This window comes from Geospiza fortis, unplaced genomic scaffold (assembly GCF_000277835.1).
Source record: "Geospiza fortis unplaced genomic scaffold, GeoFor_1.0 scaffold70, whole genome shotgun sequence".
Taxonomy (NCBI): Eukaryota; Metazoa; Chordata; class Aves; order Passeriformes; family Thraupidae; genus Geospiza; species Geospiza fortis.
The window spans coordinates 2,257,708-2,284,804 of NW_005054317.1; the positions used below are offsets into that span (position 1 = coordinate 2,257,708).

The window sequence follows — 27,097 nt, forward strand, 5'->3', positions numbered from 1 at the left end:
CTTTGTCTGCTGGTGAAGGACACCATGGTGCTGAGGTGACCTGATCTCCTGTAATCCTCTCACCACCACAGCTGGCATCAGAGGTTGCTTGGGCAGATGCAATTTAAGCTTTCAGAAAGCCAGCTCAGATGTGCATGACAAAGACTAACCTGATACAGACCTGGAAGTAACAAAGTGCCTTAAAATTGCACCTATGTGAAGAGTTTTTGGGCTGCAATCTTGCCTCTTTTCTTAAACACCAACATGAAAGAGATCTGAAGGAAGGATGTACTTCAAGCTATTTTTTTTTCTCTGAACTTGTGATGCGCCCCTCCTCTTCTCCTAATAAAATATGTCTGGGAATGCTTTGGGGGCTGCTCCTGCATAGCTGGTGCCACACCTGTTGGGAAGGGGAAATTCCTCTTGGTCTGCCTGTCAGAGAAGCCTGGGGGAGTGCTGCTGCTGGAATGTTTTATTGACAAAGCTGGCAAAAACACTTCCTTTCCATGAAAATTGAATTATTTGTTTGTTCAACTTTTGAATTTAGTCTCTGTGGGCCAGACCTGCAGCTGTGGTAAATTAGCTCAGCTCCAGATGTGCCCTAATATATTTTGAGATGTCATTTCCCTGTATCTGTATGTGATTCTGTAGATCTTGCTGCTGCCCTGGTTTTGGCATTATTTCAGTTTTTGGTCTGCTTTGTCTCCTCATGCAGCCAACAGATCCTGGGGGCTAAGGATGTGTTGGGATCTCAGTGACATGAGGCAGGTATCATGTCCACTACCTGCATTTGCAGAAGGTCACTAAGAAAAATCTGTGTTCCTGGGCTGCTCCATAGGCTCAGTTTTGTGCTTTGCCCACTGTTTGCAGGATGCATGAGGAGCAAAGAGTGCAACTCTCAGTGCATCTCCTTTGCTCTTCCAGTGTCACTGCTGGTCCCTGAGTAAAATCAGGGCCAGGGGTTTTCCTGGTAAGAAACTAATCTGGAAAGTTTGTGTTTAATCTTTAAGCAGGAGGAAAAAAAAAAAAAAGATCCTTGTGTATTTTAGATGCTTTGGCACCTGTGGAGTTTCTGACTGCATAGAGCTGTTAGGACAGGGCTGGTTTTGGGGTGGGCTCAAGGCACAGGAGATTTCCAGCATGGGGTCCATGCAGTTTTTCTGAACATTGCTCTAGAGCTCCAGTGGAGTTGGAGGAAACAAAAGCTGTAGGATGCAGAGTAAGCAGGACAAAGAACTCAGTGATGCTGTCCTTGTGATTAATCAGTATGGCTGGTTTAGCAACAGGGGGCTGTGTACCACAATCACAACAAGGAATGGCCCTAAAACTGTAAGCAATAAAACTCTTTATGGAGAGATGGATGTAGTTCCTTGGTTTTCTCTTGGCTGGGCCAGGGCTATGCCAGTGAATAGATGCACCCAAATGAGTGGAGAGCACAGAAGTGAGCTGGGAAATAAATACTTTTCTTGCAGATGGTGTCAGGGGTTTAGATCTTGTCAAATACTGCTGTTTGTGGAGCTGATAGGTGCTCATGGGTGCCATCCAGCCATGTACCTGCCATGCCCCATCCCTGCAAGTGTTCAGTGCCAGGGCATGGAGTAACCTGGTCTGGTGGAAGGTGCCCCTGCCCGGGGCGGCGGGCTCGGGATGAGATGGTCCTTAAGGTCCCAAACCCAGCCAGTGTGTGATTCCATAGATTCCATGACATCCAGTCTCTGATGCTGTGACCCTCTCCCTGAGGATGAGGTGCGCATTCAAATCCTTCGGTTGCTGCATGGCAGGTTTGGGCTGGCAGCGTGCGGGGACCGCTCCCGGGGCAGCATCCCGTGAAATGCAGCAGCAGCCGCGTTCGTACGGAGGGCAGGGCTGGGGGAGGCCGGGCTGTGTGTGCGATGGGGACACGGGGCGGGAGCGCCGCTCCGGCAGCGCCGCCTCTGCCGAGCCCCCTCCCTCCCTCCGGCCCGCTCACGCTCTGCTCTCTCCGGCACAGGGACACATCGAGGTGGACAGCGAGACCGTCTTCAAGTTGGCCGCCCTGGTGCTCCAGGTGAGTGTCTCCCCCGGCTCAGTTTATTCCTTTCCCGGAGTTTTTCCTCCCCCGCTCCTTACGGAGCCCCCGCAGGGTTGTTTGTGGTCTCCGCGGCAGAGGAAGCTGGAACACATAGCAGTTCTTTTTGAAATATTTGTTTGAGGAGTTTTAAATGGAAAGAGTAAAAGCTAATCAAGGGAAGTCATTTATCTGGGCAGGTTTCCATTCAATTTATCACTTAGCCCTAATTTAAATGCATTCCAGAGATCTGAGAAGAAAAGTGTAAATATTGTAGCTAAATCAGCTATATTATGCCTGTGAATCTTCTTTTTGGAGCATATGGTTTTAATACCTCTGTTATGTTAAAATATACAGTGTCAGTTTTCCCTCTCATTAATCTAGTTTTGTTCCACTGAGATTTAAACTCCAGTTATTTACCCCTTTCTATGAAATTAAATTCTACCTTTCAAAAATTGGGGTTTTTCCCCCATTGCATTGTCACTGACAAAGTGCCACAGCAAAGCTGCAGCAGCAGCAGCTTGATCTGCCTGAACAGTTGTTTTCATCTCGAGTGAGCACAATTCCTCCCAACTGCTGAGCTGACTGTACAGCCAACCTCTGCCTGGATGGGAGAGGAGGGAGAATTGTATTTCACTTCTTGTGCACTAAAAACGACATTTGATTTGCAATGTGAGACTCATCCCCGTTTTGGAAGCAGTTTTATTTGTGCTGTGGGTGGATTCTCTACAGCTGGGAGCACGAGGGGCCAAGTCCAGCTCTTGAGCACATGCAGGCTCCGTGTTTTGCAGGGAGTGTGGTGGGGTCAGGATCTGCCTGCAGAGCTGTGGGAGTGGGGAAGTGAACAATGCTGGGAAAACCGAGGGTTTTGAAGAGATCATGTTTTAATTCTGTCACTGTTTTTCAATTGTAGGAAGCTAAAGGGGACTATTCCAGGTAATAACATTTTCCTTTCTAATACTGGTGTGCTTGATGGATGTGTTTTTCTGTGTTGGCATTGTATTGCAAACAATCACAAATGGGGGTAAAGTCCAGCTGTGAGCAGTGCCCGAAGAAAGTGAAATGTGCTGCTGGGCTGGATAAAATCTGAGTCTGCAGGGTGAGTAATGCCTTTTGTGAGCAAGCTCTGAGTCAAAACAGTGTTTGAGGCCACCACGCTGTGCTCCCCTCCCAAGTGTGGGCGCTGCAGTGGGAGAAGGGGAAGCTCCCACACTTCCCTGCTGGGAAAACCTGTGCTTTGCCAAACTTTTGCCAAGAAAACCATTGCCTGTGCTTCTGCTGGCCTGTGTTTGGGTCCATGTGGGTGACCTTGCCCACAGCCCTGCCTGTGCAGGGGCACAGCTGCCCTGGGATCAATGAGCCGTGTTCTCCTGCAGCTGCCCCGGGGCCTCTCCCTCCCCACACTTGACCCAATGCTTGTGTTCTGGCTGATGTGCGACCCCCTTGCTCTGCTTGAGCTGTTTAAAGCTTCATCATCAGGTCTGCCTTCCCCTTGGAGGTGCTGATTGTGATAAGGGGCTGCGGGGAGCAGGTGGGGTCACCTGGACCTGCTGGAGCCACAGGGAAAGACCTTCCATTAGAAACAGCTCACTGAGCAAATAGAGATCCAGAAGATTGGCTTTGGTCACGTTAATATTTTACTGCTTGCTGAGTTTCCATATGGGGGGAGAGGTGTGTTTTACACTTTAGCTACAACAGCTTTGGAGAGTGCTCAGTACAGACCTCGTTGTGTGCCCAAACGCAGGGAGCAAGTCACGTTTGAGTGCCAGAGTGACTCTGCTTTCCCTTGAGGGGGCAGTTGTCAAGTAAATGTCAGTGCCAGTCCCTAGACCCCTTCCCTTCAAAGGCCTGTCTGTTCTCTGCCAGAGGACACGCTCTGTGAAGTCCATCAAACCTCCTCCTGTTTGTTGGCATGCTGTCACACCTGCAGGGACAAAAAGGTGTTTTTGGTCAGCTGGGTGGGCTGGCTCTGCAGACCATTTCTGTTCCTGTTCATGCTGTGGACCTGCTCTGTGACACCCAGTATACTGCTTACACCTGCAGTGTGCTGCATTTTTCTCCAGAAAGACCCCTTATCTTGCTTGATCTCTACAGGGACGCCCTAAGCTTAGCTCAGTTAGGCACAGATAACCAGAAAATCGCTGCTGACTCCACAATAAGTAACTTGTTAAGCTGTAGCAACTGGTGGCACAATTTTCTCGATTCTCAAGAACAGGGGTTGATGTTAAAAACCACCTTGGTGGTGAAAAGCTTCCCTTATGTGGTTTAAACTTAACACAGCCTCCTTATCATTTGCCATAAATAGGTTTGTAAGTGTGGCTTCACGAGCCCAGGAACTGTGGCTGTGGCTGTTTTCCATGCTTCCCTGGACATGTTGCAAGGAGTGGATTGCCCGTGGTTACCTTCAGAAGTATTTAAAGAAAATTGTAGGGAAGAGCACTGTGCTACAAGAGTGATTTCCAAATGCAGCTAAGAGTTGCATGGAAATAGCTGCAGCAATTGTTCCCTCTATTAAACTGAGCATATGTTATGCCCCCGTGGCAAATGAACACAGCCAGCTGTCCCAGGCCCAGTGAGCACACCAGGAGTGAAGGAATTCCATGTCACATATCACAAGTGGTCCTTTGGACCAGTGCTGATAAAGCACTGGGTTAATTACCAGCATATCTTAACGAGGATGCCGAAGGACTGGCCTCTGCTGCACAGCTTGCTGTGCTGCACAGACTGTGTCCCTGTGCAGTGCCTTGAGTTTAGAGTGTTCTCTGCTCGCTGTCATTTGGACATTCTGCTTTGAATCACCTTTTGGAATGTGGCTCTTGCGTCACCTCCGTGAGAATGTGCAGGTTGATTTTTTTGGTACTGGATTAGTGCTGAATGAACGCGGGTAAATACAGGAATTGCCTGAAGTCCTGGAGATTAGCTCTGGGGAAGTGAGGATTGGGCCAGTCCAGGCAATGCTGGGGATCTCTTCCTGTCTGATTTTTTCACACGCATCCCATAGGGAGCTTTTCCATGGGGACACATCCTGTGGTGGGGTCACCATGTGGCATTCCCCTGACGTCAGCTCCGTACCAGGCCCTGAACACCGTGTTTCTCTCCTGTGGTTCTACAGGAACCTCTTTCCCAATCCACTGCTCAAATTCCCAGATAACACCCTGATGGCAGGGAGCAGCAGCCTGCTGAGAAACACCCTCCCCTGCCCCATGCTGAGTGGGCGAGCACATTCCTTGGAAATCTGTTTCTTTTCAGTGAGCAAACCTGACACGTGGGCGCTTGGAGAAAGTAAAAAAACTTTTGATTTCCACACCACCAAGGTCACTCTGGAGGGGCTTCACAGTCTGCTAGCCCTGGCAGCATTGGAATAGCAGGAACTTTGGGGTTTGGTCTTTGCAGGTGCTTTGCAGGACTCGAAGGTCCTGAGCTGGGCTCTCACAGGACAGGGGTTTCACAGAATCGTGGAACGGTTTGGGTTGGAAGGGATCTTAAAGATCATTTAGTTTGTGCCTTATTGTTTGGGGAGAGACTATGTAAGATGAACCACCCCAATCCCACTTTGAGAGGACCCTGGTTTTGAAGATGTGTTTATAATTTTGGAAGAGACTCTATGTAAGATGAACCACCCCAATCCCACTTTGAGTGGACCCTGGTTTTGAAGACATCTTTATAAAACTTAAGTGCATGCTTCAAAATTGCACCCCCAGCATGTCCTGATTTGGACAACTCTGGATTCTCGAAGGCAGCCACAACTGGCTTTGGGACACAGGAGGAATGAGGAGCAGAGGTGGCAGCAGGCCACCATGTACCCATTTCCTTTTCCTGTTTACCCAACTGGTGATCCCAGCCGAGATAATTCCCTGCTGTGTGTGATGAAGAGGATGTCACAGGGATGCTTAGTGAGTTATCCCTCTCCCCCCTACCTGGGATGGTGTCAGGGCTGCCCTGGGCAGAGCAGGACAGTGCTGCAGCTCTGCTGTCCCCAGGAAGGGCTGGGATGCTGCAGATTGCTGCCCCTCTGCCTCCCTGTGCAGCGCTGGGCACGCTTTGCTCAAGAGGAAGGATGTAACACTGGCTCTTGCTTGCTTTTCACGACTCATGCATGGCTTCCACTTGACTGCTCCTGTGTTTCAGCTGAGTTCCCAACACTTTTTACCCAGCTCCTGCTGCAATAGGAACCCCAAGCAAGCATTAGTCATTGATTGGAGTTTTGAAACTCTGCGTGAGTTAATTGCATTTCTCCACTCTCCTATTTGCAAAAGAAACAGAAAAATCTGCAAGCCTGGTTTTATGAAATCTTGGGTTTTAAACTCTATGCAAAGGTTTTAGAAAGATAATGTGATTCAAATTGCAGCTTCTGGCATGGCTCAGTTTTGGGGGGAAAATGTACATATTCTGTTTATTTTAGGAATTCTATTTGAATTTTAAAGAGACAATGTTTTGGCAGTCTGTTAATTATTCATCTTGTAGATATACAACATATAAAGCCTGGCCTCCTTGGGAAATAAATTATTTCACTGTATTTAGTTTACAAATTAAGCATCTGCCCTCAAAAGTGCTGTAAAATATTATATAGTTTTATTTTCCTTTGTAGCTGGATGAGAGAGACAGTTTATAACTGAGAAGTCTTAAATGCTGTCCTGGCACTGGAAAAATGTTTATCAAAATCAGATTAGCTACAGGAACTATATAAGGAAAGCAACTTGGGGAAAAAAAGTTTATTTTCTTACTGGTAATCTTGGACTGCATTTTCCCCAGTACCATTTCCAGGACTGAAACCCAGCCCTGCTCCCTGGAAGTTAATTAAATTGCTGGAGGAGGACTTCTATTTTCTTTAAATAGCTGACACATTCGTTTTTGATTCTGGCCTGTGGGCTGCAAAGATAACTCCCGACTGGTATAACATAACACAGACAAAATAATGAATTCCTGATAGCTGACATGTGCGAGGCACCGGGGTTTATCATTGTGGGGGTGATAAAGGCAGTTTGGAAAAGGGAAAGGTTTGGGTGAGAGATAGCCCTGCAACTGAGGCTATGGAGTAATTGGTTCAGAAAGTCCTGAGTGTTAAAATCCTACTTGGAAAAAAAGTGAAGTTCTTGATCGAGGTGCAGAAATTAGTATTAACAATTTGCTCTTAATTAAGAGTGCTCAGAGTGAGATTTTTGGGTAGTGTTTCGTTGGGGAGCTGAATATTTTGCCAGGTGAACTGGAAGATCTCTTGGTAAAAAAGAACATGGGAAAGATAACGTGGGCAGTACTAGAAAATAGCTGTTGGAAAGAAGTTAATCATTGTCTGATAGCAAAGCACCTGCTCACTCTACCGCTAACCCCAAGATTAAGGTCCCCTCAGGAACAGGACACACCTGAGGTCTGTTGGAGGTGGCTTGTCCAGCCTGTTTCTGGGAGTTTTGCCAGGTTTATGTGACCAAAATTCCAGGTGTGGCCAGGCCCAGGACTGGGGTTGGAGCAGGAGGACAAGTCTGTGGATGAGTTACCAGGGCACATCTCGTCTGGCCAGAGCCCAGTCTGGGTCCTGTTTCAGCCCCAGCCATTTCCTCACACCTATGTCAGTGGGTGGCACAAAAGAGCTGGTGGGTCACCAGAGGATTCACTCTCAGAACACCCATCTGGTGCCTGTAGCAGCACTGTAGTTCAGTTTCTGATGTTCTTTTCCATGCAAATGCACTTTTTAAATGCCCGTGCACCGATATCCTGAGCCTTTTTGCAGGCTGTGTCTGCCTGGCTGTAAATCAGTGCTCAGCCCTGGCGCTGCCTTGTGCCCCTTGTGCTCCTGGCCCTTGTTTGCCAAGTGACTCATTGTGTGCTTTGCCTTTCAGCTGTGACTCCCAGCACTTTTTCTTTAAATACCTGCTGAGGCACTGGCTCTGAACCATTAACTCTCTCTCGGTCAAACCCAGCTGTGTGCTTTCCTCAGCTCCCTCTTTTTCATTAAACAGCTGATTTACGACAAGATGACCAAAGATCTGCTTACTCAGAGCCTGTTAGTTGAGGGGGTTGATTATTTATTTTGCTTTATTCGGGAGCATCTGATGAACCAAGGCAGTAAATGAGCAAGTTTAGGGAAAGTCATGTTTCATATCTATTTCATACAATGATGATGATGATCACTCTACTGACAGGTATCAAATACCCACTTTCCCGAGAGTTTAATTGAATTTTATACCCTCTTCAAAGAAAGCTGGTTGAAGACTGCAGTAATTTTTCTCTAGCAGGGTGAAAATTGTGCTTTCCTTGGTGAATCCATGCAGGTCTGCCATGAAGAAGAGGAGCTGAGGGAAGGCAGCAGGCAGAGGGGAGCCAGGCAGGGAATTGCTAACCTCCATCTCCCTGAACACTAAGGCAGCAATTATTAAATGAAAACATTGTTTTCTCCTGGTGTTTTATTTTTCATGCAAACCAGGTGCAAATACAAAGAAAAAGTACTTAAGATGCCATTTCTTGTATAGACTTCTCATAGCAACAGGGTTTTTTCCACTGGTGCTACTTGTAGATTCATCCAGTTCAAGGCAGACTAAAGCATATGCAGTCTGCAATGATGTCATTGTAATGGTTTTTTACAATTTCCCATTTTAAAGCAGTTCTGTAAGGACTCTCAGGGAATCCGTATAGAATGCTTATTATGGAGCAGATTAATTAGGTGGAAGCACTGTGGATGGAAATTAGCAAAAAGGATTAGATGAAGAGGCCAAAAAAAAGGATGTTTGCAGTAATTTAATAACCTGATCTCATGGGATTTACTACTTGTATATAGCAATGTAACTTTTAATATTCACACATAATTATGGCAGTTTGGTAAGGAACAGTAATTTTTAGATTTCGTGTGTGTGATGTTTGTACAGTTTCCATAGGGGCAGAAAAGGGGTTACTGTGTTTTGTCCTCTTTAATAGTCCCTCCACAGTACTTTCTTTTCTTTGGTTTTTCTTTTTTTTTTTTTTTAAATTATTTCTAACTCGGAGAGCAGAGCTAGAGTGGGTACAGCCCAGCCACCTAGAGAGGTCTTTTGTGTGTGCTCTGCATGCAAAACAGATGAGAGGCAAGGCAAGCAAGGTGCAAGGAAATTCAACATCCCCCAGCTTGTCCCCCATGCAGGGGAGCAGCTGTCACATGGGGGGCAGCATCATGACATCCCCAGCCCTAGGTAAGAGATGCTTCTCCCTTGTCCTAGAATTTCCCTAAAGTACAAGTTCAATATTAAAACACGTGGCCTTTCCTATTGTAAAAATCACATTCCATGGTGGAAAAATCATATTTCACCTCCATTTTTGTCTAATATCTAAAAAACTTTGTGAGGTCTACAGGGATTTTTTTTTTCCAGTCTTGCACTCAGCTGTGAGCAGGAGTTTGGGTTCTGGTCTGAGTCCTAACAACATCCTCACTCTAGAAAAGCAGCAGTAAATCTTTTGCTTTTCCTTCCCATAGTGGCTGAGATCTATCACAGGAGGTGTGTTTTGTGCTTTGAGGAAACGGAGCGACAGCTTTTCAACGTCAGCTGTTTTTTGCTTTTGCAGATTTGTCAGGTCTTTATCATTATTTGGACACTTTATTTTTCTTGTGGTTCCATGTATCTCCATGTATCAGCCAGGCTGTGATAACAAGCTTTAAACTTTGCTGCTGTACTCAGACATGCTAAAAACCCACAGCTAATATGGCTAAGCTGACTTTTGTGTGAACAGGAAGAAAGTGTGAATGTTAGAAATAACAGTCTGCTTTGTGAGGAAGGGCTCGGGATCCTTCAAGCATTGTATCAACTGTGAATATCCATCTTTTGCTTGGCAGTAAATCCCCAGGTAAAGCTGAGCCATTCTGCTTTTGTCTGGTCTGTTAGGGGAGCACTGCTAACATGTGCTGTTTAAAGAGCAAGCAGCTCTTTAAACATGGATATGTCACAGCAGATCTGTGGGATGGGATCCACCACCCGTTGTAGGTGGTTGGTCCAAGGACCAAATGGGTTTGTCTTCAGAATATTCAGGTTTCACATCAAGAACTGCAAAATAAGACCTGAGGATTTAGGGCAGCTGCAGGTCACAGATTTTCTCTAGCCATGAAGAGCTGCTTCCTTGGCACCCTGTTCCTTGTCTGCAAAGGGGAAGTTGTAGCACTGTCTCACCTGCCAAGGTGGCTCTGGGAGCAGCTCATGTTCCTGTTTGTGTGCTCACCATGTCCTCATATGGAGAGGTGTGTGCATTCAACAAATGGGGAGAAATGTTGCATTTTCCTTGGTGCTCCTGGCCCATCTTTCAAAAACCAGTGTTTGGGGTCACCAAACCCCTGCAGATCAGGAGGTGCTGCTGCTCTGCCCAAGAGTTGGGCAGTGCTTGGGAAGCAGAGAAATTGAGCTCAGGAAACAGGACTGGAGCTCAAGGTCAGGCCTGGCAGTCCGAGGCTCTGGTCCCAATATGGGGAATGGTCGTCCAGTCCCAGCCACACTTTGTGTTTGGTGCAGCTCCTCCTTGAGCTGTGAAACTAAAGCTGTTGCAGCTGCACAAGGTGGGAACCCCCAGCACAGCCTAAATGTCCAACAAGCTGGGGTTGAAAAAGCCATTTGCACTGCTTATCAGGGTCCTTCTCACAGATGGGCTTGGAAGGCTCTTAAATGCCCCTTCAAATACCTCTCTGAGCAGGCGGCTGCTATCTGCTGTTCAAGTGGCAGCCTCTGCACCCTGCCCCAGCTGAGCTCCTGCTGGCTGCAGGGAAGGTCAGGCTCTGGCAGTCCTGTACCAATGGGAGCCCCTCGTTCACGGCCTTTCCACATCCTGGGCTCCCCTCAATAGAAAAATAACTTTCTTGAGTGGGCCAGCAGACCATGAACTGAAAGGTTGGGAAATGATGGGAAACGTCTGGCATTTGTCACAAAAGAGGATTTGTCGGAGAGCGCATTTCAAAATCCTGCTGCCAAGATCCTGCTGCTCTGGCATACTCAAAAGCTGCTAAATCCATCGTGTTTCCCTGCACCTCCCCTGCTCTCTCTCTTCCTTCACCCCTCTTTTTTCTCCTGCACTTTTAACCCTGCTCATTTTTTCCCCTCCACTGCCTCACTGCTTGCTCCTCACACCTGTTTCTCGTGGTCCCTCAAAGGGCAGAGCAGCCTCCACTGGGGCCTGGGGTTGCCTTGCTCTTTGTTTTACAGCAAACCCAAAGCCTACAGAGCAGGCACCTGTTGCTGAAGCAGCCCAGCTACAAAGGGATGGTCCGGGTTGCTGGTTCTCATCTCTGAGTGTAAGGGATGGGAGCACCTTGGAGAACTTGGTGGCATTTCTCTGAGTCTGGTCGCTTGAGAAAGTCACTAGGACCAGGCTGGGGTGTGGGCAGCAGCACAGGATGTTCTTGTACAATTTGGTGCAAAGCAATCTGGTGGTCATTCTCAAGAAACAGGGCTGTTACTGACATCAGCTGAGTAATCTGACCCTCTGAAACCCTTGATTGTCAAGCTTTCAAGCATCTGCTCTAATTTTGTGCTGTTTTGGAGTATTTCTTTTGCTAGCTCTAAATATCTTGAAGAGAGTGAGGTGACAAGTCCTAATGGAAATACTTTCAATAATCTTCATGATGTAGGGTAATAGTGTATCATACTTTTGCTGTGCAGCTGCACATTTCCCTGAATCTCATATGTAATTCTCAAATTTGCTGATACTTAGGTGTCCATGAAATTACTTTCAGGTTATTTTTGAGGGGATGATTAACATTTTCTTTAGGCAAGGCCACTCTAAATTCTGCCTGTGCTATGCCTAAAATTCATTTCAAGATTTAACTGAACTTAAGATAACGACCTTTAGGAGAACCTGGGAGTGACTTATTCCAATGATCCTGTAGCAGCACAAGAAAGTATTTGTGTAAGGTCAAGGAACTGCAAGAATAAAGTTGCTATACAGTGCACTTTCCCTAGTGATAAATTTGTACCTTATAACATGTTATAAACACAATTCAGCAGAGGCAGACACACCTGCCCTTGCTTTAGTCAATTAAGAGTTGTCTGAAGCCCTGTCCTCATCGAGTTGTTCATATTTACAAAGAACCTGTGGGCTGATAAGCTTCTATGCTGTAGTCCAATATATGGCTTTTGCTGCTGGGTGTGTTGCTTGCTCTTCACGTTTTGTTACTCTCATTAACCACATCTTACTCCATCTAAGCTCTTACCTGCTTAGCAAGGGGCATAAGCTGGTTTTTGACAGTGGGTGCAGGGAAGCCCAGAGCACCTTTTGACAAATGGTCCTAATTAGCACAGTTCTGTAAATCTTTGCCTGGCAGGGAGTGTTGTATCATTCCATTACAAGCTGTCAAGGTGCACTTTCTGGGGGCATAAATGTGTAACTCTTTTTAAATTTTCAGTAATGTGCTCTAGGCAGAGCATGCCACGATGGTCTGGCTTGGTTCCTTCATGGATTTCTGGTGGGGATTTTAGCAAGATGCCCGAAATCTCACTGTAACATCAGCAGGGTGTAGAAAGCTCCTGAGATTGGTCTGGTTTTGCTGTTGGAGTTTCACGTGGGAAGTCCTGTTGATAGTATGGTACATGATTAAATACTTTTAATCATGTTACCTGGTTGTTTTAGAGTCAAGCTCCCTCTCCATAGAGCTAGCACTGACGAGCAGGGCGTGCTGGGGACAGCATCTTGCCCAATGTTTGATCATGTTGGGACAGAGAATTAATTATGGGCAGTACCAGGAGTGCAAGTTGAGGTTCAGTGTGAGTAGGCTCTGATGCAGATTTTCATTATTTCCATTTGCATTGCCCACATTGATTCAAGTTCTGCTTTGTATTTGCCAGAGAGAAAACTCCTTTTTAGAGGGTGGAATAGGAAGGAAAGGGTCTGTCTGCTGCTTTTGTTTAATTTTTCTCCATAGTGGAAAAATACTCGAGTTGAGAGTTTCCTATATTCTCCTCCTGGGGAATAAACAAACCTTTTGCCAAAAAATGTTCAGTCCCATTGACTCTGGGCAGTTTATATATTGAAATTATGCCAAAAACCACCAGTCCAGAAACCCCCTCTGTAGCAGGGGTCAGATTAAAGGCAAGTTGGGCCTCCCTGTCCCGACAGCCACGTCCTCTCCTCCTGGTGGGAACCCACCATGGACGTGCCAGATACAGCCCTGGGTGTTTGGCTGGCAGATAATGGGGATGGTGGGACATCTGGAGCCGGGGCTGTCTGCCCTGGGATTGCTGTATCATCTCGTGGTCCTTGTGAAACCAAACAGGAACAGGTCATAATTCAAACCGCCGCTCCTGCTATCGGGAGTTGTCACCTCTGGGGAGCAGCTGGGTCTCAGAGGGCTTGGGAAAGTGATCCTGAAGGTCAAGGGGAGACTTGCTTGGTGCAGATGAAGTGATAATGGACTCTGTGGAAGGAGGGGGAGGACCATTTGAGGCTTTTATTATCCCTGAAGCCGTGAATCATCCCGAGCGAGCGCTAATCCTGGGGCGTGCAGTCAGCAGATCCAGGCTGCTGCGTGCCAGCCTGCACTGTCTGAAGGCATCCAGCCTGCAAGGAGCTGTGCCCTGTCTCTCCCAGGTCTTTTACATTTTTCTAGGATTGTTTCATGCTTGATCTTACAATTATGCAGGGGGAAAAAAAAATCCTCCCGTTGCTTCTCAGAGAGTTTCAGCCCTTATACGTCCATTTGGATGGACTTCTCCCAGTGCTTGTGGATGGGATGGTGTCTGAACCTCAGGGTGTGAGGTTGGGTCCTGTGAGGAAGACAGGTCCTAGGAGCCAATTTGCCTCATAAAATCAGTGTTATTGCAAGAAATTGGATGGGTTTGTAGGTTGGCAGAAGAAGAGAGGAGGCCCAGCTCTGCTGTGAGCTGTCCCAGCCCCATGGCCTCTGCCTGCTGACAATGTGCAGCAGGGCTGTGGTTCTGGGTCAGTGCTGCAGGGATGTGTCCCCTGTGGTGGCACCGACGTGGTGACAGCCCTTTGATCACTGCGTGTCCCAGCTCAGAGCCCACAGGCCCTGCTTGGAGGCAGCTTTGCTGGCTGGCCCTCAAAGTTGAAATTCAGTGGTAGACATTTTCATATTGATGAGCTGCTACTCATCACTCCGGCTTAACTAGCACCCTCGTTTTGGCATTGATGAGGATAAAGTTGCTACTTAGCCAGATCTAGAAAGGCAATGGGCCCAAAACCCAAACAGAGAGGCAAGAGGCCCAAAAACCAAACAGGAAGGCGAGTGGTGCTGTTGGGGGCCACAAATGTTGCAGAAGGTGGCCTTTCAGAGCATGGGGAGATGCAGCTGCCAGGATTTGTGGCATTTCTGCAGACTCTCAGTGATGGGGAGGCTCCTGACCCTGTAATGGTTGAGGAAGGAGAGTTTGGGACCTCTCCACCCGTGTGTAGTGGTGACAGCTGGGTGGCAGCTGTCCCTTGCTCTGCCCTGGCTTCCCAGCATCAGCCTCCTTATTTCCTCAGCCCTTAAAACCAGGTTACTAAATAAGGGTTTAATGACCACCCATTAAACCTCTGATTATGAATACAAGGCTGAGAATCTACATTTACAGAAACAGCCCTTTTGTTTGGTAAAAATGAGCTATTTTGTTAGTACTTCCTTCCAAAACCTCTCCTACTTCACTGTAATTCCCTGCCAACTCTGCCTGCTAGAGCAGCCATTGCAGTGATAAATTAGGTTTAAAAATAGGAGGAAAATTGTGGTTTAATTATCAATTATCCTGTGAGTCCATGATTGAAGTTGGACAGGACCTTGGAGGACCGAACCTTCCAGCTTTAAGAGGGAGTTCAGGCCATGTTGTATTTTTTCGTTGTTGTTTTTTATTTTGGGGTTTTTTTGGGTTGTGGGTTGTTGTTTTTTGTGTGTGTGAGTGTGTTTTTCAGGTTTTTTTGTTTGGTCTGATTTGGAGTTTTTGTTGGGTTTTTTGGTGTGTGTTTTTTGGGGTTTTTTTTCGGTTTTTTTTTATTCTTTGCTGTCGTTTCTGAGGCCTCAGAAGAGCGTGCTCTGTGTCTGCATTTCCATGTGACCCTACAAACCCCTGGTAATCTACCTTCTCTCTGCAAGCCGAGATGTCCTGCAGCCTTTTGATCCCATCAAAATAAGCCTGCAAGGGGTGAATAAAACTCAGTTTTGTGAGCATTGGCTGTATTTGAGCGCTGGAAGGAGAGATCCCGAGTTCCTACCCAGCTGTCCCCGTTTGTGGCACTTGGGCGCTGGCCAGCTTGCAAAGAAAAATGGATATTCCTGGCAGAAGAGTGCAGCAAGCAGCACTCCTCGGTGCTAATTGAGCCCTTCTTGGCAGCCTCATCAAAGACGTTGAAGAATAAATAGGCTGTTGATTGAACTGTTTCCTTGTCCCCAGAGGTGGTCCCCCTTACTCAGGGCTGATGCTCATTGTCAGGGCTGGGGAAGAGCCTTGCAGAGCCATTAGCCTGTGCTCCCAAGGAACGAAAAAAAACAAAACAAGAAAACCTTTCATCTCCTGCATTTTCCGTGCGCCATGGATGGAGTTGTGGGAGGAGAGGGTTGCTGTGTCCTCCATGTGCCGAGCTCCATCCTCAGTGCCCATGGCACAGGGGGACGTAGCTCTGGGGAAAGCTCTGACAGTTCAATCTGATGAGAAGAGGGGTTGGGAGCAGAAAAACGCCTTCAAGGAAAGCCTGGGCAAAGCTGAGGCAGATGCTGATGGACGTGACTGGTGCATTCTTTGCATAGAGAAGTCGTGTTGGTGCTTGCTGGTGCTGAAGGCATGCAGAAATCCTGCCCAAAAGGGGCGTGCAGGTTTCAGCTGATTAACTAATGGACCATGTGAGGAGAAAATATGAACCATTTTACTGATGCCTGTAAATAGGTTTTAAAATATTCTGCCGGGGTTTTGTTGTGACAAATTGCATTCACATACTTCAGCCCCCCTGCATTTCATTTCAGGTTAGGCTTAGAGTCCAGAATATTTGAACTTTCTGTACAATGGGCAGTCCAGGAGAACTATTTTCACTGAAAATGTATGAACTGAAACCCTTTGTTTTGAATCAGATCACTGTTAAACTTGTGTGATTTAACAAATACCACACTGCTTCATGAAATGCATTGTTAAAGACAGAGCAAAACTTAGCACTACAAGCCTTACTTTTGGGCTTTCCTGCAGCTGTTTCAGGGCTCATTCTGCACACAGCAAATAGAGTGAGGGTGTGCAAGATAAATATTGATACGGTGGTGGCCTGAGCATCACGTGTGTGTATAATGAGCATGACACCATATCCATCACTGTCATGTGAGAGGACATCTAGAGTTACGTTGCTATGACAGCCTGACATGGGGCAGCACTCCACGTTTGTGAGCAGCAAATACAGCCCTTCCTTCTGCCCAGACTAATGAGTCCATCTCTGATTCACTGGCACTGACTCTGAGCCATTTTTGCTTTTTCAGTGATGAGAACACTAGAAAAGACTTGAAGACACTGCCTGTCTTTCCTACCAAGACACTGCAGGAGCATCCATCACTTGCTTACTGGTGAGCTGTTAATTTAAAATGTTAATCATTGCTGTGAATGATAACAACAAGATCACTTTTAAGCAGTTTGCAAACTCCTCTAAAAGTTTTCAGCCCAGGACATGGAGCTGATTGCTCATGTTCAAGCATTTCCAGTTTTTAGAAGATTATAAATTATGCAAGATCTGATGGAAATTCCTCCTGAAAAGTTTGCTCAAATTAAATTGCTGTGTCAGGAACTGCTGGGTCAGAGTATGTGGGGATGCTGCAATAGAAGGAGCAGAAGTCTGAGCTCCAGCCAGGCCTGGGTTTGCAGAGAGCACCTCAGTCTTCATCTGTCACACAGTGGAGCCTTTGTGGTGGGTGACCTTTGCTGGCTGCCAGCTGCCCACCCAGCTCCTCTCGACAGGACAGGGGAAGAAAATAATCTAGAAAGGCTGGAAAGAGAAGGACAGTTCCAGTTCTGGGGCTTGAATTTGCTGTAAAAGGAACACGGCGTTTAGGATGAATCAGTGATATTGTTTCCTTGGAATTTATGCCCTTTGTGCGAATTCAACCTCCTCATTTGTTTTGGTTTTTTAGGCTTGATGTGTACGTGATGGATTTTCAAGTATACCATGCTTGCTTATTATTTGTTTGTCTCTGAATGAATACTGCTGGGTTTTTCTTTGCTTTCAAGTGTCTGACACAGAAATGCATATTTTATTTCACATTCCTCCGAAAGAAAATGTTGAAATGTGTAACAGGAAAAATGCAAAAAGGTCACTGCTGACAAATGTGTGGTTTTCTTCACCTATGAAATGTCAGGGGGAGAAAATAGACGGGAATGAAAACAGCTCTGGTTGAACTTCTTCTGTGTTACATATGGAGCATTAACCAGCCTTTGAAGTTTGGGTCCTTTAGAACATTAAGATGAATTTCCACAATTAGCACCATTCTTCTGCAGCAGCATCTGCAGCAGAACAGGCTGATCTGAAATGGTTTGTTAATTAGTCTGGAAGGCAGGATGTGATGGTGGGGATCAGCCAGGCAGCTCCACGCTGCCTAATGAAGGGTGGGAAAGAAATCTGCAAGAACCAGAATGTAAACTAGAGCAAGAAACGTGCAGGGGGATCCTTCTCTGTATGCTGAGCAGGTGGCTGAGCTTCGGCAGATGCCTTCACACATGAACAAAGTCACTGAGCCTCTAAATTGGGTTTTGTGCTTGGTTTGCAGTGAGGACAGAGTAATTGAGCATTATACACAAATTAAAGGTCTGACCAGAGGACAAGCCATTGTTCAGTGAGTATGACACTTGTTAATTTGTGAAGATGATATTTTTACTTTTCTCCTGTTCTTTTTTGGTTGTGAAATGGCAAGGCAGACTCTTTGGGTCATTATTGCCTGCAAATGATGTCGTTTGTATCTGTCAGATTCTCTTTTTATTGAGTTATATTGCAAAGTGGAATTATTTGAAGTCTCACATTTCACAGGCTTGCAGTTCAGCATTTGTGTAGTCATTTGGGTTGCTCAAATACAAAAGAAATTGTTTGGATCTTACTTTATTGGAAGACTCTCCTCCATACATTGCCTGCCATCAATTAATTTTCACTCCAAACTCTTAAGGGTGCATATTACCCTAAGTCCTGTAAGAAATTCTGAAATGTTCGGAATTTGGCTTTCAAAACATCAAGGTCTTCCAAGCTGCCCACTGAGCCTGTGGAATTGTATTTTTCATTTACCATTAATATTTACTGTTCTTCCTACAAGCAGATGCAGTAGGATGTGTTATGAGATGTTTGAGATGATGGCCATGACTACACAGTGCAGACTCCTTGCAGCTTTTCTCACATACCTCAAAGCCTGTAAATCTTTCTCAATCATTTGTGGTCCTTTTTTCAGTAGAAACAAGGGAAAATGGTCTGTTCAGTGGTTTTCTGAGTTGCCTCATGAAACAGTTGTACAATGGCATAAACATATTCATTTGGAGCCTGTCCTTTGTAACCAGAGCTTCATAATGGAATAATTATAGGCAGGTCTTTACTGCCAACTTTTCCCAAAAGGCTCACATGTTCAGTTCAGAATTTTTGCTTTCAGTTCTGTGACCTCCTGATAAAAGATTGAATTTTCTGTTGTATGAGAAATTTTCCTTTTGCTTTAGCTGGGCCAAAATACCCCATCTTTCCCCAAGCCAAGATACTAAGTTTTTTTCTGAAAATCTGGGCCTTCAGCTATTAAGGCCTTCAAAATATGCAGATGATAAATGACGTGTCCTGGATGTATGTGTGAAAAAAATATGTTAATAGATATTACTTCCTCCAGAGAAAATAATCTGATATGCTATAAATCTGTCTGCAGGTACATGAAAGTGGTAGAAGCTTTGCCAACATATGGAGTTCATTACTATGGAGTAAAGGTCAGTAACTGACTACAGATAATGTGATTGCTGAGCTTATTATGAGGGATTGCATTCCTAAAGGAGCAGTTGCATGATTCAGTGCCCTTCTATCAGTATGGAACCCCACATTTTTCAGCCTCTGTAATTTTCCCCCCTTCAATGTACTTTAAAAATTGTTTCCAGACAGCAGAAAGGAATCTTTGTAAAACCTTATGTAATCCTATCAGGAGCTAAATTCCTATCATCTTAATTAAACTGGATATCACTTCTAGACTTGAAGCAGTTAATAGTTTCCCCAGAGACATTAATCAAGATTAGAAAAATAGAATGTGGAAAAGACTCCTCCTAAGTGGCAGGTGATTAGTGGTGCGTGCTTGGAGTGGGGAAATGCTGAGAAATGCTTTTGGAGAGTGATGGAAATACACCATTTATTCCCACTTGTAGAGCAGAGCCGGGGCCAAAGTGCTTTTTGCAGAAGAGCTCAGCAGAGATGATGTCTCCTTGCTTTTGAGTCATGGCCATGACTGTGGTACCTGAGAAGCCGATGTTTTGTGCTGGTGTCTCCTGTGGCTGTCCATGCCTGAATTTAGTGGTAGTAGCAGTCATTGGCCACAGTTTTTTTCTGTCGCCTGTTCTTCCCCTTCACAGCCACTCCTCCAGCAGTGACACCCTGTTGTTCCAGCAGCACTCTTGCTTTTCTGCCCACGTTGCACAGCCACCACCTGGGTTTGTGCCTCTGGGAGAAAGTTTCCACCTTCACCCCAGCAATCCACTTCACCTCAATTTGTTTGCCAGAAAATCCTTGTTCTGTACCTACTTGTGCTTGTCACAGAGTGAAAAGGGCTGTAATCTTGGAATTGCCTCACTCTTAAGTAGCTCTTGGTTGACGTAGACGTCCCATTTTTCAGGATAAACAAGGAATCCCGTGGTGGCTTGGAATAAGTTACAAAGGAATCGGCCAGTACGACTTACAAGACAAAGTTAAGCCCAGAAAAGTAAGTTCTTTTGCATCTGATTTTTTTGTGGGGGGGAACATGGTATGGTGTTGCATGTCAGGATATACTCTTTTAAGCTGTTGCTTATTAGACTGGTGGGCAAAAGACCAAAGGCTGGAGGCAGAAGATTTCTGCTGGCACTGAGGCAGTAAATCTCTGCCTCTCCTAGATAGTGGAAACTCCCTTTGGGAGCTTTGGCTCGTGTGTTTTGAGTTTGGTGGTCTCAGGATGGGGATTTTGGCAGCCCCCAGGGATAACTACAGAAATATGAAGCAGTTGTGTTTCTGCAAGGCCTTGTACTCGGGCAGTGTTTTCACTTCACTTTTGTAGGTGTTTTTTTTTTTTTGTGTGCATGAAACATAAAAGGCTCCACTGATACAGGCAGAATACGAGAGGAACTGTGTGAAATTGAAGGCTTGTTGAAGTGTGTGCTTCCATAAATTCTAAGGGGAAATTGAGAATAAATGCCAAGAACTGGAGTTGATTCTTCTCCAACCCACTGTTTCCCACTGTGTCTTCACTGAAACATCTAAGCCATGAGGGGATGGAGACCTGGGAGTTTGCTGTTCTTTCCCCAGGAATGATCTGGGCAGGAGTTCACATGAAGTTGTGCTCCCCGCCAGGGAATTTTTACATTTGCAAAATGATATTGTTTAGTGTATTGGTGCCAAAAAGCACAGCTTAACAAAACTTCCTTGTTAAAGAGTAATCCCCCCTTCAAGCTTCCAACTTGATCTTCTCTTTTTGCAGAGCAGGCTATGACTTGGTTTCTTTTGGTGTATTTATGTACCTCTGTGTCCAAGGGTGATCTCTCGTGTCCTTCCTTTGCTTTGTTTAGTAAAATACAGAGTTTTATCCCATGTGTCTCTTCCCATGCCTGCACTAAAAGACACAGGAGGAACCCTCTGTAAATCAAGTCAACTTGATGAAGCTATTGAATGTCAAAGGGGAGCATCAAGGAGGTCCTCTTGCCCTTAAGCACTTCCCTGATTTTAGGCAACATCCATAAGATTTTCCAGGCAGGAAAAGATCATTATGCAGCCAAGATGTCCAGCTGTGACCAGCAATGCTCTCCAAGAAAATGGAGCCTGCCTGGCTGAAAGCATTGCTTCGCCAAGCATTTTTTATGCTTGTGGGATTTCAGTTTACATTATCAACCAGGCAGATTAAGAAAATTTTTTAAGGTCAGCAGGGCCCAGATACCAAGTCACACCCTGCTACAGTTAGTTACGAGGCGTTGTCTTTGAATGCAGCAGGGGTTGTGTTGAAGAAAAATAAAATAAAAACCAGAGGTCATCTCTGCAGTGGAAGCATGACAATGGAAATGAGAATAGTTGTTGGCTTCACTGAAATTATAATTATACAACAGAGGATAGAGACTGAAAGGGAAGGTGAGAGAGAGGAGCCTAAATGCAGGTGGAAGGTTTAATTACAGTAAGCTCATTGAAACTGTGGGGATGGATATGGCTGTAGTATCCTTAAGGATTTTCCTGGTGTCAGTGGAAAGGGACAAAAATTATGTACGCCACAGCTTGTCCTGAGCCATGATTGCCTTTAACAAGTGGGTAAATACACAAACAGTTTCTTTATATGAAAAATGTTTCAGGGTTTGAAATAGCACTTTGGGTAAGTGATTGGGATCAGATCACTTTTGGGAGGAAAAGCAGACATCAGATCTGGAGGGGCACCCACACCCAGACTTGGGTTTGGAGTTAAAATGCTGAGATACTGCTGCTTATTTCAGTGTAGCTACAGCCCTGCTGCCTGTGATGCAGCAAGTAGAAGTTCCTTTTAATCAGTGTTGTTGTTTGTTCATATTTATGAATGTATCAGAATTTATTTCAGAGAGAGAAGAGTATGGACAGCTTGCCTGAATCTCCCAGGAGTCTCTCTGGAGCAGCAGGAAGGAGGGGAATAGGCATGTGAACTATTCTTGTCTTTTGGAGCAGCAGTGCTGGTTTTGCTGGATTTAGCAGAATTTTCCTGTTTTGCTTTTTGGGAAGGGAGCCAAACTCACAACTGCCGTGTGCTGGTGTTACCCAGCTGTTTATACCATGGATCAAAACTGCTGTTGTGTTTATCCCCAGCCATCTGGGAAAGAGCATCCTCATTGTGCTCTGCTTCTCGAGTTGGTGATGTTTAAATATACATGCAGCTGATAGATAAATAGAGAATAAAGAGATGGAAAGGCTGAGTCCAAGTCTAATGAAAACCAAGCTGGCCTTCCTGAATTTTAAAGCTACAGGGGATCTCTGAGTGTGCAAACCTCTCTGACACTGGTTGTGGTGGGAAAGCTGTAGCATTTTGGATGGGAGGCTTTTAACAGGAATTGGTGCCTGTGCCACAGTGAATTCACAGCAGGGGGATTTATTCTGCTCCCCTTGTCTTTTCTGCAGCGCTGTCAGGTGTGCTTGCTTCACCATAGAATCACAGAGCCAACACCATCTTTAGAATAAAATTTTACTATTAGTAAAAGAAATAAAATCTACATTAGTTGCACCCATTAATGGAGGATCAGTTAAATCCAAAGAAATATAACCACCCTCTTAAAAAAGTGAAATCTTTTGGCTTTATCCAAGTAGGTCTTCAGGCCAAGACACCTAAATCCGAGCCTTGGAGCACAGTGGTTTTCCCAAGATTTTGTTATTGGATCAACACCAGTGCATGGAGTCCAAGGCTGAGAGCTCCTCACAGGAAGGAACTTGCAGGAGAGGCCTGGGTGAAGCAATCCCCAGATCCCTATCAGCCAGCCCTGCCAGGGCTGAGGGGAGCCCAGTGTGTGACTCGGGGCTGGACCTGGAGAACCTGCCCTGGCTGTCTGTCTGTCTGTGCAGGGCTGGCTGGGGAGGTTTGGCTCCAGCTATTAATATTTTGCTGGTTGACCCGAGATGGTTTGGACAAGGGAGTTTTGTTGCTCCAAGTCACTCCTGGGAGCTTGTGTTGCTTCGGGAGCAGTTTCTAGAAAAGCCCAAGTGTTCCCCATCACCCAGGAGTGCCAGCTGAGGCACTGAGAGAAGCACTGTGCTCCAGCTCTGTAACAGACTGAAAAGGGAAAATTATTTTCTGTGTCATTTATGAAAATTGTCTTTGTAGATAAAAGCAGTGGCTCCACACTGGCTGGAGGTTATACTGAGCTCACTTGATTATCATCCTGAAGTCACACAGGGCATTAAAACACTGGATTTGGCAACTCTTGTTCAGATTTGAGCTCAGACCTGGGATTAGCTCTGCAGTCCTGCTGCTTTGCAAACATATTCTCTTTCAGTTGCAGTTAATATTGAGAGTCACCTCCTGCTTGGAGAAGTGCCTCTGCTTGCTGTGAGGTGGCATGCCAAGATCCTGTCCCCAGCATCCTCTGAATCAATTAGGAAAAGTATAAAACAGGTCCCAGGACTTTGTTTGTCATTTCAAGGCAGAATAGATCTCCCTTTATCTCTACCCCATTCTTCTCACTGGTGAGATAAACAATGTAAGTCTTGTTAATGGAGGGTGTATTAAGGCATGAGTTGAGTTTATTCTGCGTTCAGCCAATATGTGAGGATCCTCTGAGGGCTGGAGAAGGCAGCTTGCTGGCTCTCTGACTTGTTCTCCCACTTCATTGTGTTTCTGTGGGCGACTCCCTCGTGATAAATTAACTCTGTTATCTGAAGAGAAGAACTAATCTTGCTGTGGTATTGTTTCAAATGTCCAAGAATATAATTTCTACTGCTTGATGTCTTGACTGCATTGTGTTCTCAGAAGTGTTTTTGTTAGCATATACTCGTTTTGAAATGGGGAATGTTTATCACAGGATGGTGTGGGCTGGAAAGAACATGAAAGATCATCTCATTTCAATCCCCCTGCCATGGCAGGGACACCTTCCACTACCTCAGGGTGCTCCAAGCCCCATCCAGCCTGGCCTTGGACACTCCCAGGGATCCAGGGGCAGCCACAGCTTCTCTGGGTACCTTGTGCCAGGGCCTCATCACCTTCACAATATCCCTGCCTGGATTTAATACTTTCAGGGCTTTGGCTTTCCAAACCAGACCCCTGGCTGCTCAGACAATTTCTCTGTATTTCTCCCACCCTCTTTGCGGGTCTTTTTGTGGCTGAGTTTGTCCAGGAGCTCTTTGTTCATCCTTGCAAGCGTCCTGACACTTTTCCATGACTTTCTCTTTGTTGGGATGTATTGCTCCTGAGCTGTGAGGAGCAGGTATTATGATACTTCTTTTTTAAGTCAGTGTGTGCTAAGAGTTGAAGCTGAAAGTTTTCCCTTGCAGAACATTTACTTCATGTAAATTTGCTGTCCTGCTTTGCTGAATAGTTCAGAACACAGCAGCATCGGAACAGCCTTCTCAGCAGGCTGCTCTAATTAGGCAGAGATTTCTTTTATGGTGTTTATTTCTCACCAAGCCATTGATTTAGATAGAAGATACTAAGCTCACATAATTACTTAAAAAAACCAGAGTTTTTATGAGGCTGCTCTGAAATTCAGATCTTTCCAGATGTGCAAAAAGTTGCTTGAACATCCCCTGCTGCAAAACACAAATGTTTTGGGGTATTTTGATGTTGAGACATCTCTCAGTCTTATGATGCCAGTGCTAGAGAGGACCAGGCATAAAAACATCATAAGGTTTTAAAAAAAAATTTGTGATTGAAAAGGTTTTTAGAGGACTGGTTTAATATTTAAGGGATGAAGGATGCCTGCAGGTGAGCTCTGCCGAGTTATGTTGGCGCAGGTGGGAGCTGTCTGCCTCCTTCCCTCAGAAGTTGCTGCAGGTGGGGCAGTTTGGCTCTGCTGCCATCTCCTCAGGTGCCTCCCTCCACAGCAGCAGCGAAGCACAGGATTCCAGCTGAAGGCAGGGTGCCAGACAGCTGAGTGCAGCGGAGGGGCTGAAACACAGCCTGCTCCCAGCGCCGCTGCCAGGGTGGTAATTTCCCTCATCGGGTGGGGTGCATTCCTGTGGGCAGAAATCTTTTATGTTTCCTTGCTCTGAATTGCCAGATTTGTCTGCAGATGGCTGTTCCCAGCCCGTTCCTGAGGTGCTGGGCCTCCTTGCAGGCACTGCACGTACCACGAGGTGCTTTGGAAGTGCTTCCCGAGGGAAAGGCTGCTGCAGACACTGTGGCATGGCTTGCACTTCGTGCTGACCTTACCCAAAGACACTTTGGGTGGAAAGCCTGAGATTTGGGTCATTTAGCTCTTGGTCAGAATTTGTCACTAACCTTGGGGACAATTCTGGCACAGGGGGCTGGTGCAGCAGCTTGTGGCCGCACAGCCCCTGCACTCAGCTGCTCTCCACATTTACACCTCGTTGCAAAAAGAAACTTTGTAAAAAAACTACTAAAATATTATTTTTTAAGCAAAATCCATCAGGCTCACAGCAATACTGAGCCAGGAGCCTGAGCAGCTCTCCTGAGCAGCTCCTTGGGCAGGGTCTCTGCCGGCTCCTGCCTGAGATCCTGACAGGGCCGTTTTTCTGAGCCAGTTTGCTCCTGCTGTCAGGCCGGGACAAACCCGCATTTTATTCAAAACTGGATGCAAGATGAGCCAGGTGAAAAACCAGCTGCTGCTTTTAAGGTGTTTCAGCACTTAGGCATGTCTCCTTGGGCTGCCTTAACTATTATGGTTCTTTTTGTGCAGGAAGGACAGTGATTCCTTTTTGTTCAGTGCTCCCTGGTATCTGGTGTTGAATCACAGCAGAAATACAGGGAAGCCTAAACTCGTGGGCTGGAAAAGCAGCAGCTGGGTGGTAGGAGTCTGGCTGGTGCACAGAGGTGCCTGGGTAATGAGATGTGATCAGAGCTGCACCTCCGCCTTCTACCAAAAAAAAAAAAAAATCAGAAAAACAACCTTGACCAGGCCAAGTTCTACTCAAGAGTCAGACAGGCACCCCTGGGATGCTCTGTAGTTTTCAGGAGCATTTAAGGATCTGACAACCTACATGGATGGGGAAGGCTATTAAGAAAACATTAATTAGCTCAGGTGGACGTAATCATCTGGTTAAAGGGAACATACATTGCAAAACTTCCACAAAAACATTTTAATTATTCCTAATTGTTCTTCCAGCCCTCAAAAACCAGTTCCAGATTTCCAGATTTTTTTTACCACTCTTTTGTCTTTAAATATGCATTTAGTTTAGGTAAGATTGAAATTAGGAATTATTTAGGAACATGTCTGTACAGGATAAAGAGTATTTGAAGGGAGCAGGATATCTCTAGAGCAGCGACTGTTTCCTGAGTGTTGCCTTTTGACCACGAGTTAGAAAAATTTCAGTTGAAGAAAGTTTATTACTTTATTGCTTTGTCCTTGTTTGTACTGAGTCCGTTTTTTCCCTCTTCGTGAATACAAGTGTGTTAGGCAGGAAAGTGTAATACTTTCATTCAGGATTATTTTTATTTGCATCTTCAAATAATAATATTTATTAATGGCTCACAACTTACTCTGAAGCCGTTCATTTAATCACCAGCCTTTTTTTACAAGGACCTGAGTTAGGAGGGTTTGTCAGATGAGGTTGATAGCTAAGGAGCTTATATTGTTCTTAAGTGAGATAGTCTGAGGACAGGGCACCTTTTCAGTGCTCAAGAGCAAAGATGTGTCTTGGGTACAGTTCCCATCTCTGGGATGGGAGCAGCAGAGGGGGGAGCTGCAGTTATCCCAGACTTTGTGCAAGGAGGCAGAGATGTCTTTGTGCTGAATGTACCCAGCTGCGAATGCTTGGGGCGCCCGTCAGCTCCTTTTGGGCTGGGATGGATCTCACAGGGTGGGGAGGAAATGGAGCAAAGCTCTACCCACATCCTGAGGCAGTTCCATGCAGGTTTTCTTAAAAATGCAAACGCTTTTTTTTTTTTCCTTTTCTCGGCACTGGAAGTGATCCCGGTGTCAGATTTGCACAGACCCCCGTGTCCCTCTGTCCTGGCAGGGGGCTCCTCCAGGTGCTGGGGCTGCTGCATTTTGCCCTCCTGCCAAACGCGACCCTCCTCACCTTGGGACAGGTGCTCCGTTTTCCCGCAACCCTTAGGAATGTCGAGCGCATCCGGAGAGGGGAAAACCCCAAAGGAAGTGATAAAGGGGACGGGGAATCATCGCCAGCCACGATAAGAGGCGCAGCGAGGCAGTTTTTTTTCTCCAGAGGTCATGTTTGAAGCACGCCCATGGTTTTTACGAGCGTGGGAGCGGGCGGCCGGGATGATGCTGCTGGTCGAACCTGCTGCTGCCTCTGGGTGTGAGTCAGGCTGGCGGGGGCGGGGCACGGGGCCCCGCGGGGCCC

The 27,097-nt window shown here is 46.0% G+C and overlaps 1 protein-coding gene across 2 annotated transcripts in view; it reads left to right on the top strand.

Annotated features, from left to right (window-relative positions):
* Window positions 1-27,097, top strand: part of FRMD4B (FERM domain containing 4B) — a 124,876-nt gene that overhangs the window by 81,169 nt on the left and 16,610 nt on the right. For both annotated transcript variants that reach the window (XM_031056339.1, XM_005420176.2), the window contains exons 6-11: window positions 1,970-2,026; window positions 2,940-2,962; window positions 16,413-16,496; window positions 17,691-17,756; window positions 18,813-18,870; window positions 19,761-19,847. In XM_031056339.1, coding sequence (XP_030912199.1) covers window positions 1,970-2,026; window positions 2,940-2,962; window positions 16,413-16,496; window positions 17,691-17,756; window positions 18,813-18,870; window positions 19,761-19,847 — 375 coding nt within the window. The remainder of the gene's footprint in view (window positions 1-1,969; window positions 2,027-2,939; window positions 2,963-16,412; window positions 16,497-17,690; window positions 17,757-18,812; window positions 18,871-19,760; window positions 19,848-27,097) is intronic.